Here is a 17,158-nt window from a genome sequence, read left to right on the forward strand (position 1 = left end):
GCATGGACAGACGCTCTCTATATTAATTTAAATTTCAAAGAGAAGATTAACTGAGGAAATTCATCTGAATTATGTTATTAAATTTTATTTGTTGTAAATATATGATATTTCGTAAAGATTCCATTTAACCTTATAATATAAACACACAACCGAATAGTTTTAGTTTTATACATTTAAAAATTTATTACAATGTACTTTTTCTTTTTGAAATTAACATTAGATTAGTATCAATTGCTTACAAACAATAGAAAAGACAAGTGTTCTATTTAGAAAGGCACAATGTGGCATATATTCTTAAAATATTATATTAACGGAAATTAGAATCTACTGAGAGTAAATAGCAAAATAGTACAATATAACAAGATAATACAAGTATAAATGGTTAAAATTTTATAAAATACAGAGTTAAAAAAATAGTCTTCTCTATCTTTAAATGCCTGTGTAACTATATAACTTTTAATGTCGAAGATACCTCCGAAGTCATTCACGTAAATTACATATATATATCAAAGATATAAATTTTTTAAATTTAATATAAAATTATTTGAATTCTTTATACACACAGACATGTTTTTTGTATAAATATAATTTAAGAGTAATTTCAACAAACTTTAAATTACTATTAGTTGTAATATTATTGACAATTTAATGTTATTAACTTTTAAAAATATAGTTCTGAATAATGTTCCCGTTTGTATTGCTGTTCATAGTAATGTGATGTAATTAACTTCATCGGGCAAGTGTAGAATAAAATTTAGGCTGTAAGAAAATAAAATATGTAATAAAATCACTGAAAATTTATTGAATTTATTCATTATCAGTACTTTTAAAGTCACTTACCTCATGATCATGATTTTCTTCTTTATTTCCATCATCATCATCACCAGAACTATCACCTCCTGAACTATCTACAGAATTACGTTGTTGATCTTTGTTATTTAGGTTATCAACAGCAGAAGGAGATGATGCTTTTACTTTACTAGCTGCATCATAACATTGTAAACAAACTCTAACTGCTTTTCCATTTCCTTGTCCAGGCAATAATAACTTCTTATTGCTGCAAGGCCCACATACAACAGCTCCACATTGCCTACAATGATGCTGAAAATGATTTATTAACAATATAAATATTTAGAGAATATAATATATTTAATGGTTTGGAAACACAATTAATATATGAATACCCGTCTATTTAAAACTGTAAATTGTGTCTTATTACAATGCATACAAATTGTAGCTTCGTTATCTGGAACCCAAACAGCTGCATGAACTTCAACTGGTTTCTTACCACCTATTAAAAGAATACAGGTACATATTACATATTACATAAATAAATAAATTATCATAATAATAATTACTTACTTTTTCTTAATAAGTCTTCAATACATTTTGTAATATGAGCCATCCATTCTTGTTTCTCTGTTGGAGTGGCAGCATAAACAGCAAATGACTTTGTTACTGTCTTTATGAGCCAGCCATTGCGATATTCTATAAATAATAATAAACTAATATATTGCTTTTATATAACTATATATATATTTTTCAATGGTGTCTGTACTTGATACACAACAAATTAATAATCCAAAAATTAGTCCTAACATTATTATAAATGGTAATCTAACCGAAAACAAAGAACTTTTTGTAGAAATAAAACAAAATATTTCATAAATATGTACAGTATAAATCATATTTAGTTAACAACAAACTCTGTTAATGTTATTTTTATTTTGTATAATATAGATTCTTGAAACTTCTAGAATATGTAAGATATTTTCTATATAATATAAAATTAAAATCTAACTACAAACTGATTTGTAATAAAGTACAAAACATAATTTAATAAATGGATGGAAAATATAACTTACGACCATCATCAGCTAAAGATTCAAGTTTGACTTCCTCAAGTGGTATAATATGTTGTTTGTTGTACTGTTAACATATATAAATCTTCTTAATATCTCTAATAAATTAATATATTGTTTTAAACTATTATATTTTAATAAATAAGTTAAAACTATATTTAGTATAATTATTAATTTTCATACATGTTTACCTTTTTCTTGTTCATTACAATGTTTCCATAAACCAATATATCATTAAATAAAAAGAATTGCCTAGGCTTAGGCTTTTTTCTACACATTTTGGTTAATACACCTTCTCCAACTAAAACTCTTCCAGGTACTGCAAGTGGCTGAAATATGTAATAGATTAATGTAAACTTAATAGATAACATCTTTGTGCATTGAACGATGCCATATATGTCAAATTATATTGCTTAGTTGTGTTCTTCGAAAATATAAGGCATAACATAAGAAAAATTAAGATTTTTAATATCAATCTTACCTGGCCAGAACTGCCAAAGCAGTTTTCGACCATAGCAATACGCCTGGCATTAGCCTCGCTATTTACTGCAATAAACCATATATAAATAAATAACCTTTAGTTACTTTCAGGTAAAGATTTTAGTAAAACCCATAATATGCGGCAACAAATATAATTCACTAAAAGATTAATCATTTCTGTAATACGTTTTATATATTACGTGTTCAACTGTCAAAATCACAAACTACTAAATTACACCGTTACCCGAAGCAATTTCAAAAATCATAGAATAAGTAGATTATGAATTTTCTAATTTAATAATCGAAGTAAATATTCTATATATTAAAGTTATATAATAAAAATAAATTAAACTTTGCATACAGAATATAACATTAATTAATTGATAATAAATGAAATACAAACTAACCCAATCGGTCAACCATGGTCCTATGAATCAGGGCTGACAACAAGGAAGTATGAATCATGAACATGTTTAATATTTGTCAGTATTAACAGTGGATAATATTTGAAATATTATAAGAACAATTAATGTATTTAAAGAATCATATAAGAAAATCTTTGTTATGTCGCTTAAATATGTAATATTTAAAATAGTATAAGATTTATGATTTTTAAATAAATATTGTCTATCATAAAATACAAATGATACACATATTATATAATTTTGTATTTATTTTCACTTTAAATTTTCCAGTTCTATTTAATTAATAAGCAAATATTAATAGAATAACAGTATACATTATTCTAACCAATATGTATGTATCACAGATTTTCAAATACCGGATATACCCTTTCGAGATATCGATATCTAATATTACTGGTCAATAAAAATCATATGATTATTAAGGGTGTAGCAAACTAGCAAATTACAAGTAGTGGTAGACTTCTATTTAGATTATTTTATACAAAAGTAATAGAAGATAACTTTGACAAAAAAAATGAAGATATGTGGACCTAAGTATGCCCTATGTGGCCTGATATTATCTACTTGGGGTATATTCCAATTAGTAAGTCACTTCTTTAACCTAATAATTTTAAATGTATTGAGAAATTTTAAAATAAATAATTGTGCATCATGTATAAAAAATTGCAAAAAAATACATTTTATATATTTTATATATTCAGATGTTGTTTCTCCTTGTTTATTTGAATTTTATTATTTGGGGAAAACAAATTAGTTATCTTTTATTTGTAATCAGTCTTTTAGTAATTATAGGATTCATTGAATTAATCAGTATATTCTTTTATTTCATGTTATTTATTCATATATATAAAGCAAATATTATTGTACATTTTTCAAAAATTGTAATCTGGAAGAAAATTCATTTATTTTTCAGCTCCTGATGGGAATATTCTTTTACTACAACAGTGTAGCTTTAATAGAAGACCTTCCGTTGGGAGAACAGACTTTTAATAAACCTACAGATTTTTATGCTGTAGCAGAGAGGGGTTATAAACAAAATGCATATAATTGTTGGATTGCAGCTTGTATCTATGTCCTTACATTCTTATTTTCTGGACATCAATTTTATATAAATTCTAGATCATCTTTAAGCGTTTAAAATATTATTAGCATGTGAATACAATAAATAAAAGTACATATAAGTATATAGTATAGTGATACATTATAAATATAAAAACAGGAATTTAGGAATATGCTAAATACAAATTTCAATAACAGATTTTTTGATTGCATTCTAATATTAAGAATTTGTGTTTATTTAAAGAACATATAATAAATTATACTACAATATAAGTGTGTAAAATAGAAGAATATAGATTATTTCATATTATGTATGTATATATATGAAAATATACCAAAAAATTATTGTTGAACTTATTTTTCATCATAATGTGAAATATGTATTTCTCTTTTTCTCTTATTTATTAGTAGTATTAGAAATCTTTAACTGCGTTAAATTAATGAACATAATTGCTGGAATCAACAGCAATTTACAACTGATATAGTAAAATTTCATGTTTATGCAACACAACAATTTTAAAGAATTTATTTTATTTTGAATATTAAAAAAAGATTGAATTTGATACCATTATTTTAATTTTAAAGATTTTGTAAATATGTAATTGCTACGTATAATATTTACGAAAAACAATACATTCATTATCGACAATGAGTCATTTTCGATTACGTTTATACTGTGTTCAAATTTAATATACGTCATATGCCGAAATAAAGAGAGAGGTTTCAAATTTTGAATTGTCGTAACATGTAAAATCTTAAAACATGCTTTTTAATATTTACTATATTGTTATCTAGAAAGAAGGCCAAAATTACATGAATTGTGCATGTAGAATTGTAACACTATCAACAATAAGTGATAGGTTATGTATAATAACTATAAAATTTAAGTCATTTTAATTATCTCGTATTATACATTGCAAATAAAATATTTTGTAATAAGCAAAGTAAAACTAAAATGTTTTTGAACGTAAAAAATCATTCCATCTGATTGCCATTATGTACCAGAATGTTTTAATAAATTTTAATTGCTTAAAAATTTAAATTTCAATTGCTTTGTATCATTATTAATATATCAAATATTAAAATATATCATATAAATCATTAAACTGATTTGTATTCCATTGTAGAGTATTACACTGCATTAAATACAATGGAAAATGAACACATTGTAACTGATGACTATAGTGAAATAATACAACGTCTTCCTTTTTCTCGGAAACTTTTATATGGAATAGGACATGTTTTGAATGATATTTGTGCTTCTATGTGGTTTACATATCTATTAGTTTTTTTTCATTTGGTATTGGGATTTAATTCAATCTCAGCTGGAATAATTTTACTCATTGGTCAAGTAGCAGATGCTTTGGCTACTCCTTTTGTTGGTTTTCATTCTGATAAGGATGATAACTTTGGATTATGTAAATATGGGAGGAGAAAAACATGGCATTTAATAGGTATATATCATTATTTCCTTATATGTTATTTATTATATCATGTAATTTTTTCAAACAATTTCTTTTAGGTACCTTATGCATATTATTTGCATTTCCTTTTATATTTTCACGTTGTATTGGTTGTGAAACTTCTCATGAGTGGGCTCAATTAATCTATTATGCAGCATTTGTGATAATCTTTCAGTTTGGGTGGGCTGCTGTACAAATATCTCATTTGTCCCTAGTTCCAGAACTCACACCTTCTGAATATGAAAGAACAGAACTCATAGCGATCAGGTATGCCTTTAATTATTGGAAGGGAGATATTTAAAGTTGAATTATAACCCTAAATATTTATTACAACTTTATTTAGATACAGCTTTACTGTTCTCTCAAATATTTTTGTTTACTGTATTACATGGGCAGTATTACATGTAACAGATACTAATGCTTCCAATTCCCAAATTGGGCCCGATGATGCAAAGAAATTCCAGGAAGTTGTATTTATTGGAATTGGAGTAGGAGCTGTAACATCTATTTTATTTCATACCTTTGTCAAAGAAAACTTTGTTAATAATTCTGATGGTAAAATTATTTTTATATTTACTCACTCTGTGATTAAAAATTTTGTTTATTATAATATCTGTTTTATCACATTTATTTTAGGTTCGTTGAATAGAAATTCAAGAACAGTATTAGTACTATTAAAAGATGTTCAATTATATCAAGTAGCTTGTATATATATGCCTACTCGTTTGTTTGTAAACTTATCACAAATTTATATTCCTTTGTATTTACACAAATCGTTAAATATGCCAGCTACATCTTTGGCTACAATTCCTTTAATAATGTATTTGAGTAGTTTTGTGATGTCTTTAATTATAGAAAAATTGAATACAAAACTGGGTCGAAAAGTTTCATATTGTTTTGGAGTTTTGTTAGGTGTATTTGCTTGTATTTGGATACAATTAGGTACTGGCTTAACATACACAAAATATCAAATCTATCCAGTTTCCTTAATATTAGGTAATATTACATAATTTTTTTTAAAGTCCTTAAAATTAAATATAAATGAAATATATCCAAATACTAATTTGTTTTATTATAGGATCTGCGGGCTCTATTATGTTGGTGACTAGTCTTGGTGTTACTGCAGATTTTATTGGACAAAATGTAAATAGTGGTGCATTTGTATATGGAATTATGAGTTTTACAGACAAACTTTGCAATGGATTAGCAGTTATGCTTATTCAATATTTGTTAGTATATAGCTTAAAATATTAATTATTTAAATGATGATAAAAGTAAATTTTTAAAAAGTAAACAAAAATAAGCAATTCTCTTTTTTATGTTTTCAGAAGCTCTTGGATTGATTGTAAAAATTACTATAAAAGTGTTTTAGTTTATGTTTGTGCTACATCTGCAATGGTTGGCTTATTAATGATATTATGTATAAAACCATTTCACCACAGTACAGGTATACATTTATAATAAATCATAAGTGTATTTCTGAAAGGCACTGGTAGTTAATTCAGATGAAATTTGATAGGTATCATAGAGAAATGTTATGGAAAAATATGAAATCAAAATTTTAACAAATTATGCATTTTGAAGAAACAGATTTATATGTATAATAAATTTTTGTTATTATTAGATACTGCATAATCTTTTCTCATGATACTCATTAAATTACATCTTGTTTGGTCACCTATGTCATTTGGAAGAATATCTTAAATTATCTATTAAATTAATTATAATAATGATATAATATTAATATAAATTATTTCAGTATATAATACATTACACTGTGAACAAACTATAGAACATGATAATATATTTATTACTACAGAAACAATAGAAAATGAACCTGACAATTCAATAAGTCAAGAAAATGTTACATAGTATAAAAAAGATAGTAATTAAAATTTTGTTCATTTGATGTTAAATCCTAAATATATACTTTATATATTACTTGTGTAAATCTTTATTTAAATATCTGGCTGTAGTTTTCTATGGAGGCTCAAAAATTATTGATCCTTTCGTATATATTCTGACAGAATTTGACGAGAAAAATCCAAATATGCAGGGATCCACTGGTTGAAAAGTTACGCGTATGTAAAAATCAAGCATTTTCAGCATATTTTACAGGTAAGTAATAATGACGCCATATTGACTTCTATCGATGATTACTCCAGTGAGTCGCTGGTTGTATACAATGCATGTGGGTGGCGAGCATTTTGTGGCGGGATTTTGAATCGTGAGTATTGGATTAGATTTGGGTTATGTTTCATACTCCGGCCGCCATAAGATGGCCGGTTACTTCCACTATCTTAAAGGTGGCAGACATTACAACAAAAAAACGCAAGTGAAAATTGTAACATGTTAATTGTGTATATAATGTATTAAAATAATTCGTTTGTACAAAAGAATATTGAAAAATGTGTTAAAATATGTTAAAATGTGTTAATTGAATGTATCAATATAGTACGTAAATATATTTGAAATGTCTTTATCAGTAGGTAAGTTATCACGTGAGTAGAATTCTAACCTTTTAAAATTTAGTAAGACATAATTACATATATATTTTTCTATTTGACAGAATTATTAAGACGTCTAAATTCAGACGAAGAACCTTTACCCAAACGTTTAAAATTAGCAGAAAATGCATTCTGTGCCATTGATATACCAATAATACATAAAGAAGATCTTATTCTGCAATGGCTTTGTAATATGTGTCCCATGGACCAAGAAGCTTGGGATTCATTAAAAAATTGTTTGAAAACCGAATATTTGGATATTAAAAGTGATGTAATAAAATTATTGATAAAATTATTCGTTGAAACATTTCAAAAAGATGTAAAACATATACGTGAGGATGTTTTCGAATGCTGTCGATTATTAACTTTTAATAACAGGATTGCACAATATTTTATTAATAAGCCAAAAGATTTAGGACTTTTAACAAAGTCCTTATTAGAATGTGTAAATAGTGTTTTTAAACACACCTTTAACATTGGAGAAAAATCAATGGAAGGAATAAAGATTTCATTAATTAACAAAAGCAATGGATTGATACTGACAGCATATAATACAGTAATTAATGTCGTAGAAAATATAATACAAATTTATAAATCTGCTTTTATTACAAAAGATAGTTTGAGAATCATGTTTATACATGATATCTTATATCCTTTGTGTGTTATAATTGACCACGACTGTACTGATAATACCAATAGATTAGGTGCAATAACACATAAATGTATTCAACAATTAATATTTGGTAGAAAACATACTCAAAGTGGAGAATTTCTAAAAGATGAAGATATAACACAATTTAAGAACTTACTATCTATTTTGACAGGACATGCAAAGACAAAAGATTTCCAAAGTAATTTAATGACATTTACTTTTCTCTTCCGTGTTGCAGTAATTACTTTCAAATCAGACACTGTTACATTAGATATAATATTAAGAAAATTAGTAGAATGTTCTGGGACACATAAAAGAGAAGTTTTGAATACTTTTTTAAAATGTTTAAATGACATAACTTTTAATTTTGATAATAAAGTACATGAAATCACATTATTTGATTATTGTCAAAATATAATTAATGATATTTTAATAAGTAAAAGCATGAGTAATGCAGATTACAATCTCTTAATACAATTTTGTTATTTTAATCCTCTCATAATTGAAAGAAAAGTTAAAGATATACTAAGAAAAATGTTTATAGAAAAATCAGTATTAGAATATAAACATTTAATGATTTCTATTTTGGATGCTTTTATACACTTAAGGGAAGAAGAAAAATTAATTTCAGCAATATTAATAGCATTAAAAGATAGTTTGTCTCATGTATCACATCATATATCATCAGGAAGTAGTATATGTTTTCCAAGTGAATTCAAAGAGAAGTTAATGAAAGCTGTAAATAATGTAACAAATTCACAAAGTGTAGTTATGTTAAGAACACTGACATACCATTTAAAGACTGATTGTTTACAAATGTTGGAATCTAATAATACTAGTAAGAATGGAACCATCATTGATTTTTATATATTTTAGTATCTTCTTATATATGATATTTTAAATATTTTCTATTATAGGTGGAAATGTTTTAATATTACGTGCTATAGTTGAATTACTCATTACACTGTTAGATGGTATATGCATTTTTGAATATAGTAGAACATCTACTTCCTACACAAAATTTGTAAATACTTTTGATGATGTAAGAAATATTCTATCACTTTTACTGGTTAAAACATTGAGTTCAAATCAGGATGAAGAAGTTGTAATATTATTAACTGCAATATTCTCATGGAATGAAACACAAAGAGCTCTAAAATACTATGTGCCAAATACTATTTCAGAAAATTTGATATTACCAATATCTGAGACTCAGTGGCATCAACTGATCAAAAAAATTAAAAAATTTGGTAATGAAGATTGTAAGAATAATATGGTATGTTATCAAAATTTTATCATTACTTCTTTTATTATTTTTATCAAATTAATATTTATTTGTTTGTTTATTTTTCATCATATTGTATATTAGAAATGTATGTAAATTATATTTACATAAAATTTCAGAACAAACTCATTTTACAACAAGTTAAGATGTCTCAAAATACATTAACTGAATCTCCTGTGATACTCAAGAGTTTGATAGGTGGTATAGAACGTTGTTGGGGTTTAATATTAAAATTTGATACAGAAATAATACCATCTTTAAGTAATGAACAAGTGTTAAAATTAACACATTTATTATTAGCAGACATGGTTTCTAATGCAGATAATTTTAATGAATGGGTGAAAGTATTACATAAAAATGATTTAAAAGAAAATAAAAGATTAATGATATTCATATTAACTGGTGTTTTTACACAAATTGGATATTTAGCAACAGAAGGTATAACAAAATCTATTAGTAAATATCTTGATGCAGTGAGTATACATTTTTTATTGATATTCAAATATATTATATAAAATTAATTAAATAATTGGACAAAAATTTTTTATCCTTTTAGGAATTGCTACTTGAAGCTGAAATTGTTGAATGTGAAAAAATAAATGATGTATTAATGTCTTTAAAGGAAGAATTGCTAGTAAACAAATGGGTACAAATGCAAAATATACTTTTACATAAAATTAAAGTATATTTAGAAATATTACTTCATCTACCACTAATATTTTTGGATACTAATTTAAAAGTTATAACACTTATGTTCATATTTGCTGTTAGAATGGAATGTAATCAGAGTAATGAAATAGTCTTTTTATGCAATATAATGTTTTCAGGTACATTTCATGATTATACAGATAAGATATCTAATCAAAAGTGAATAATGTATGAAAAACTGTTCTGTTTTTAGATCTCTTGGAAAAGCCTAATATTGATATATTTCAATATATAGATCCTTTTTTGTTGCTACAATTACTACCACAAAACAAAACATTCAAAAAATCATTGGAACTGTTTCTCAAGAATTGTTCATATAAAAGTTTAAACAAATTTATAAAATGTTCCACTAATTCCAAGGAAAATATGTTTTTCTTATTAGAATCTATGGAACGCGTTAAATCAAAATTAAATGTTGACCAAAAAATAATAATTAAAAAGGCGGAAAAAAAATTAATCAGAATTGCAATGGAGACTCTATCCTTTGAAATGAAAAATTCATATGACATGAAAATATTAAATCTGCTATTAAGAATTGGTATTAAAGATGAAAACATTGATGAAAAATTAAAGGATGTTACAGAATCAACAATTGAACACATATTTGTGGTAAATATAAATATACATAAATATAAACAAAACATATTTGTGATAAATTTAAAATAAAATTACATCATATAAAAATAAAGTATTTATTTAACAGAATAATACAAATAATGAGATTACAAATGAATTATTGCAAGATGGTCTACAACTTATGGTTGTTATTTTACATAATAAAAAAGTATTTCATGTTACAAATCAAACTAAAAGAGCAATTTGGTATGCATTATTTAAATACCCATGTATAGATGTACTTACACCATTATTAGCATCAAGTGAACTGAATGAACTTTCTGAATTTACCGAAGAATTACACGATCAGTTGGTATGTTCAATAATTTTATACATATTATATAGCATAATTTTGTCATCAACAAAATATTTACTACTTTAGTTTGTTATAGGTTAAAACACTTTTAGGTAAACAAGAAAATAATCTAGAAAATATTTGTATTATATGGAACGCTATATTAAAAACAGATATGTCCAATGATCGCAATAAGCTACGCTTAATAGCTATCAATAACTTAATTCAAACAATACAAACTGTAAATATACTAGAAAAATTTTGGCCAACTTTGTTGAAACTAATACACAATATTGTTGCTGCTAAACATTTGTATCTTCCTGGTTATATTATTGATATGAGTATAATTGTTAGTTTAAAATCATTGCAAGCAAATACAATACTAATTTTTAGTGATTCATTAGCATTGTGCAATGTACTGCTCAAAATGAGAACAAATCTAATTAGCGACAAGATACCTTTATTGTTAATATTGTACAGACAAATATTAAGTATTTTTATACATAAATCCAAATCTATTATTAATAAGTCCGAAGAACACACATTTAAATGTCTTGCATTAGATATTGAAAAGTAAGTAAAAATCTTTTATTTATCTAACAGAAAAAATCATAAACGTACTTCAAACTATTATATTTTGCATACAGGTTTACTAGTTCTTTAGTAAAGTTAAAGAAAGATATGATTCGAATAAGTCCTTATTTAGTAGCAGATTTACTAAAATTATTGTCAGAAAGTTCAATACCAAACTTTATTAAGGTAAATTTCTTTATCATATACTTTATTTAACAATGTAGCATCGTATACCGTACTCACTGCATAAGCATCCGAACATCGTTTTGCTATCTATAACAATCTCCATGAATTATGTATTCATACTGTTGAAATGCTAAGTTGTCATTGATATGTAGTTGGTATACATGTGTTAAATGTTGATATCAGCATCCCATTCACCTACATCATTTCTTGTTCAATTTTTAAAATTTCTATTTGCTCAGATAAACGTTCAGGTATAGTCTCAGAATAGCGGATTCTTAAGCAAGCAATACCATATTTCCTGTTAACAATTAATATAATATACTTCAACTTTTTATTTTAGATGTCTATACAAAATTGTATAAATCAATTAATCAGTGTGTGTGATCAACATGGACTTGCTTTATTATCACGAACACTACCTGTTTCAATGCAAGAAATTTTCAAAACTCAGTTAGATACATATAACAAATTTTATAAATTTATTGGAAAGATCTGAATGATCATTATAAAACAATATTCACAAATTTGTATATGATAGTGTATTTTAATATTGATTAAAAAGATATTTGTAATAAAGTTATTAAATATTTTTTTTATTGGAAAAAGTAATCTTTTAAATATTACTAAACTAAATCCATAATGACAACAGTATTTACCAAGATCATATATATTCTTTAATATTCGTATATGTTTGTATAGAAATTCAAAAATTTTCAGCATTAAAAATATAGAAAATTCAAATTATGTAACATATAGTAGTACCTACCGCCTATTCGACGCCTGTGGCAGTTACATGCCTTTTCGTTTAACAAAGGTTATCTTCCGCGTTTTATAATTTTATCAAAGATATTTAATATTGCGATAGTAACTATAAATTTCTTAGGTAATTAGCAATGGTAATTTCCCAAACACGTATTAATGCTATTGTGGCCACTGTATTAGGAGTTTGTAGTGGTTATTATATTTGGAATGAACCATTAAAACAATACGCTGAAAAAAATTATAATAACAAAGACTTAAATAAGGTAGGTTTCCTGCATTACAAAAAAGATTTATACGATAATATTGAGAATAAATAATTGATTTTTATTTTTAATATACATAAAATAACAAATTTAGTATAGTTCATATTCCTAGTCTCAATAAGATAATCTGTCTAATTTATTATTAATGTAATTTTTAAAAGTACTTCCTATTTTAAAGCAAATATCTCATGATGAAAGGCAAATTCAGCATAAATATTCAAACTAAGACATTTCTTATTTCATCTGCTATTCTAATATCTTTGGCTGCTTATAGGTAAATATAATTATATTGTTTGTATTGTCAACTAGTGAGAAATGAGATATATAATAAACGTATATTTATATACAGATTTAAGTTTAAGAATCATGTTTCATCACGCAAAAGGGAGGAAGTCAAAAGAGAAGCGAATATATTGTATGAAAAGCAAAGAGAAACAAATCTATCAAGGGTCAATATCAACTAAAATATTTGTACTGTAGATATAGAATGTAACGCATATATTTAATAAATAATCCATTGAATTATATAATACTATAATTTATTAAGTAACATATTACAATAAATATATTTTACAATTTAGTTGTCGAATTTGCTTCCATAAAATGGTATGTATCTAGCTACTACTTTCCAATCGGTAAAATAAATCAGTGCCAAACCAGCTGCTCCTCCATAAGTTAATGCAGATGGGATCCTATATCATAAAAAATTACATTAAATATCGTGGTGTACAAATTTATAAAAATGTAAATTTAGTGTTATATTATATGATTGATATGATACTTTCTAGAAAGTGTTATATAATTTTAACATTAATTATTATATTCAGTTTAAGAAGCTATATATATTATTACATGTTTTAATAATGAGTGGATTCATATATCATTTAAAGAATAAATTAAACATTTACCATTTCGTAGCAATTTCAAAATGTCTCTTTCCTACTTGCATTCTTCGGCACTTTTGTAACAAACGTCCGCACTTAAAATTTCAAGGCAATTTATAAATCTAACTATTGTTTGAAGTACGATATAATAGCTTAATAAAGGATTGCCTTTGCTCTATTGCCACCATGAACATAGGAATATTCCTATGCCTGTAATTGCCAACTATGATGGGATGTTCAAATTATTACTATTTTTGGTATCAGTTACACCAACCTCAATTAAATGAAATAAAAATCTGTTATTGACATTTTTTTGTTAAAAAATTATTTTTTTCAAGGTTTATGAAAAGAATGACATTTGCAATAATTGTAAAAATCTACAGTCTGTCCAATGATTCTCAACGAGATAAGGTAATAAACGTAAACAAAAGTTGATTACTGCAGCTGCAACTATTGGCTGCTCACTAGTGAAATACTTCTGTTTTGATATCAAGTAAGTATCGATACTTTCATTGGATATAACCAATGAATAAAGGTATCAATATCGATTTACTTGGTGATATCGATTTATCCCTGTCAAGGTCATGTTACACATTACATGTTAGTAATTGTAATTACCCTGGGTATAAAAATATGTCATATATATATATATCCTATGTCCATGGTAATTTTGTATTAAGGTTGGTTTATTATGTTTGGATCGTCGTTGTATTCGCACACTGGCAACTCTCGTGGTGGGGACACCCAGCGTGCACACAGGCTGGTCACAGCATGGTCGTAGTCACAGATCACAGATACGAGTCATAAGATTTAGAATTATTCATAAGCACATCGGTCGAAAGGGACGAAAGGACAAAAGCTTAATGTTTTAAAATTTTTACATTGTTCAAAGAATAAAGGTAAACTGTTTATTCATTTTTTATATAAGTGTGTTACGAAATTGGAATATATAATTTATGAGTTTTCAGAACATTTTGTATAGAAATTATAAAATATTAAATTGATCTCAACGTGTTATTATAATTGTTCAAGTATAACTGTTACATAAAGAATAATGCTATATCCAAAATGATTTTATAAATTAAAGCTATTGTGTTTTACATTTCTGAAAAATTAAGTAAAAATATATAATTATTATAAATAATCTGTAAGACACATATATTTTTGTATTGGTATAAAGGAACTATTGATATAATGCTATTATTAATTTCGAATTATTTTAAGTATTACGATTGTAATATTCAACGACATGTGTGAATGATATATTGAAAATCAATGAAAAGGGCAATGTTATACGAAAACAAGTTATGTATAAGAAATGAAAATCCGAATACACATATATAGTACATAATTACAATCTGTTAGAACATTTCATAACAAAAATGTGCGATATCTCGGTACAAATGCAATGCTTATGATATAATAGATGCATGTAAAATTTATTACCATTGTAAAAATACTCATTGTTAATGTTTGTTACTTATTCTTAACATTAGAATAACCTAAAATGAAGTATTCAATTTTATTTTGCGTGTGCGCGCGCGTGCATATTTTATAAAAATATATAAAATAAAATTTATTGTTTTATAAATAATTTAATCTTTTACTTCGTGTTAATTAACAACATATATAAATATACATAGTACAATATGTATTAAATATTACATGAAATTTGTGTTTATATATTTGAAAAATGATTTTTACTAATATGTTCTTTAAAGTCAATTTATCTTTGAATTTTTTAATAGAAAGAATTATATATTAATTACAATGTAACAATGTACATTCTTGTATTATACAATATATAACATTGATTTCTTAATTCCAAAGCCATTTTAATAAATATGCACTAAATAATTTATAATAATTATTTGAACTTATTACTTTTTTAGATAAATTATTGTGTATATATATATAATTGTACGAATTAAAAGATAATATTTTAAATTTGATAAAGTATTTATTTCATAAAATTATTAAAAATATTATTGTTTTTAATAATTATATAATATTTTTTGTACTGTATCTTATGCCTATATACATATCTAATATATAACAATTGTATTATAAAATTATTTTTTTCTATAATAAGTATATGTATGAATAATATGTACAGGTGAGTAATGGGCGACAATACTTGGAAAATCGGTGAAGCAGTCGAGATTCCAGAAGAGGCTATTAAGATAGCATTAGAGAATGAAATATCATTATCAGACAGGTTTTATTTATTTGCAAAACGATCACCATTTCTTTTAGCTGGTATGTTTTTAGTACCAAAAATGTTTTATTTAAATATATATTATATCATATCATTTTAAATTGAAATGAGTATTCTATAATAATTATCTTATTTTGATACAATCAATACTGGAATATAATTGTTTACTTTATAATATTAATATTACTTTATACACAATACTATTGTGAAAATACAATTGTCTTTATAGGTATAGTTGGTTTAACTACTGTTTGTGGAATAGGTGCATATAAGTGGAGAACACGAACAGTAAAACCTTCTATATTTATTGTACAATTCAGAGTTGCAGCTCAGGCTACAGCACTTGGTATCATCAGCTTAGGAATGTTTTATGGCATGTATAACGATTATATAAAGAAGAAGAAGACAGAATAACATTCATCATTTAATGTTAGAAAGAAATAAGGAGACAATTTGAACATTCAATCATGTTCAAAGAGTAAAATAAAATATGCTTATTTTTAGTAAAATGGAGCTTGAAAGCTATTTATGATTATTAAATTTAGATACTTTATGTGATTATCAAATTCCGTAGAAAAATACTATAAACAATATGCAATTATGTGCAATAATAGTTTAGTATTATTTAAATACTACATTTAAAGATACTATTTATTACATAAATTATTGTTCTTGAAATATAGTGTCTCATAAGATAAATAATGTTTCAAGAAAAAAGAGCTGTAAAAATTAAACAAAATGTAATAAAATAAATATTTAAGTGAAAAATTAAAATTTTTTTTGTATTAAATATCTCACTATATGTATGTCTATTTAAATAAAATATGTACATATATGATTGTATTTAGTAAAAATATCAGACAATTTTAAATTTCAGAACAAGAGAAAATATTTCAACTTAATTACATTGCAAATACTTAA

General features: G+C 24.9%; 5 protein-coding genes and 2 long non-coding RNA genes across 8 annotated transcripts; 5 read left to right on the forward strand and 2 right to left on the reverse strand.

Annotated features, from left to right (window-relative positions):
* Positions 1–260: 260 nt before the first annotated feature.
* On the reverse strand, positions 261–2,835 carry LOC117238753 (pleckstrin homology domain-containing family F member 2). Its single transcript, XM_033503925.1, has 8 exons — positions 2,750–2,835; positions 2,344–2,408; positions 2,054–2,191; positions 1,866–1,929; positions 1,363–1,488; positions 1,185–1,291; positions 841–1,101; positions 261–759 (listed from the first exon to the last, which is right to left on the reverse strand). Exons 1-8 carry the CDS (start codon positions 2,811–2,813, stop codon positions 730–732), a joined length of 855 nt encoding a protein of 284 aa, XP_033359816.1. The 5' UTR covers positions 2,814–2,835; the 3' UTR covers positions 261–729.
* Positions 2,836–3,127: 292 nt separating this feature from the next.
* LOC117238822 (ribonuclease kappa-B) lies at positions 3,128–4,114 on the forward strand. The gene is made up of 2 exons (XM_033504034.1): positions 3,128–3,350; positions 3,681–4,114. Exons 1-2 carry the CDS (start codon positions 3,282–3,284, stop codon positions 3,903–3,905), a joined length of 294 nt encoding a protein of 97 aa, XP_033359925.1. The 5' UTR covers positions 3,128–3,281; the 3' UTR covers positions 3,906–4,114.
* A 268-nt stretch (positions 4,115–4,382) lies between these two features.
* LOC117238748 (major facilitator superfamily domain-containing protein 12-like) lies at positions 4,383–7,230 on the forward strand. Its single transcript, XM_033503911.1, has 8 exons — positions 4,383–4,686; positions 4,954–5,280; positions 5,349–5,556; positions 5,633–5,844; positions 5,926–6,285; positions 6,368–6,518; positions 6,618–6,736; positions 7,049–7,230. The coding sequence occupies exons 2-8, from the start codon at positions 4,977–4,979 to the stop codon at positions 7,159–7,161; spliced, it is 1,467 nt and encodes a 488-aa protein (XP_033359802.1). The 5' UTR covers positions 4,383–4,686; positions 4,954–4,976; the 3' UTR covers positions 7,162–7,230.
* A 110-nt stretch (positions 7,231–7,340) lies between these two features.
* Positions 7,341–12,686, forward strand: LOC117238731. 2 transcript variants are annotated; one of them, XM_033503877.1, is made up of 10 exons: positions 7,341–7,778; positions 7,859–9,286; positions 9,366–9,724; positions 9,853–10,206; positions 10,290–10,560; positions 10,635–11,050; positions 11,145–11,369; positions 11,449–11,924; positions 11,999–12,110; positions 12,451–12,686. In XM_033503877.1, exons 1-10 carry the CDS (start codon positions 7,763–7,765, stop codon positions 12,604–12,606), a joined length of 3,813 nt encoding a protein of 1,270 aa, XP_033359768.1. In that variant the 5' UTR covers positions 7,341–7,762; the 3' UTR covers positions 12,607–12,686. The 2 variants fall into 2 exon arrangements, with proteins under 2 accessions (XP_033359768.1, XP_033359778.1); XM_033503887.1 differs by lacking the exons at positions 11,999–12,110; positions 12,451–12,686 and having other exon boundaries at positions 11,439–11,484.
* Positions 11,795–12,943, reverse strand: LOC117238834. Its single transcript, XR_004494272.1, has 2 exons — positions 12,877–12,943; positions 11,795–12,408 (listed from the first exon to the last, which is right to left on the reverse strand). It is a non-coding gene; the product is annotated as an uncharacterized LOC117238834 (long non-coding RNA).
* Positions 12,879–13,670, forward strand: LOC117238828. Its single transcript, XR_004494271.1, has 3 exons — positions 12,879–13,135; positions 13,314–13,409; positions 13,485–13,670. It is a non-coding gene; the product is annotated as an uncharacterized LOC117238828 (long non-coding RNA).
* Positions 13,671–14,724: 1,054 nt separating this feature from the next.
* On the forward strand, positions 14,725–16,836 carry LOC117238814 (HIG1 domain family member 1C-like). The gene is made up of 3 exons (XM_033504030.1): positions 14,725–14,918; positions 16,136–16,278; positions 16,467–16,836. The coding sequence occupies exons 2-3, from the start codon at positions 16,143–16,145 to the stop codon at positions 16,649–16,651; spliced, it is 321 nt and encodes a 106-aa protein (XP_033359921.1). The 5' UTR covers positions 14,725–14,918; positions 16,136–16,142; the 3' UTR covers positions 16,652–16,836.
* The last annotated feature ends 322 nt before the right edge of the window (positions 16,837–17,158 follow it).

Source organism: Bombus vosnesenskii, unplaced genomic scaffold, assembly GCF_011952255.1.
Source record: "Bombus vosnesenskii isolate JDL3184/JDL3185 unplaced genomic scaffold, Bvos_JDL3184-5_v1.1 scf7180000013264, whole genome shotgun sequence".
Taxonomy (NCBI): Eukaryota; Metazoa; Arthropoda; class Insecta; order Hymenoptera; family Apidae; genus Bombus; species Bombus vosnesenskii.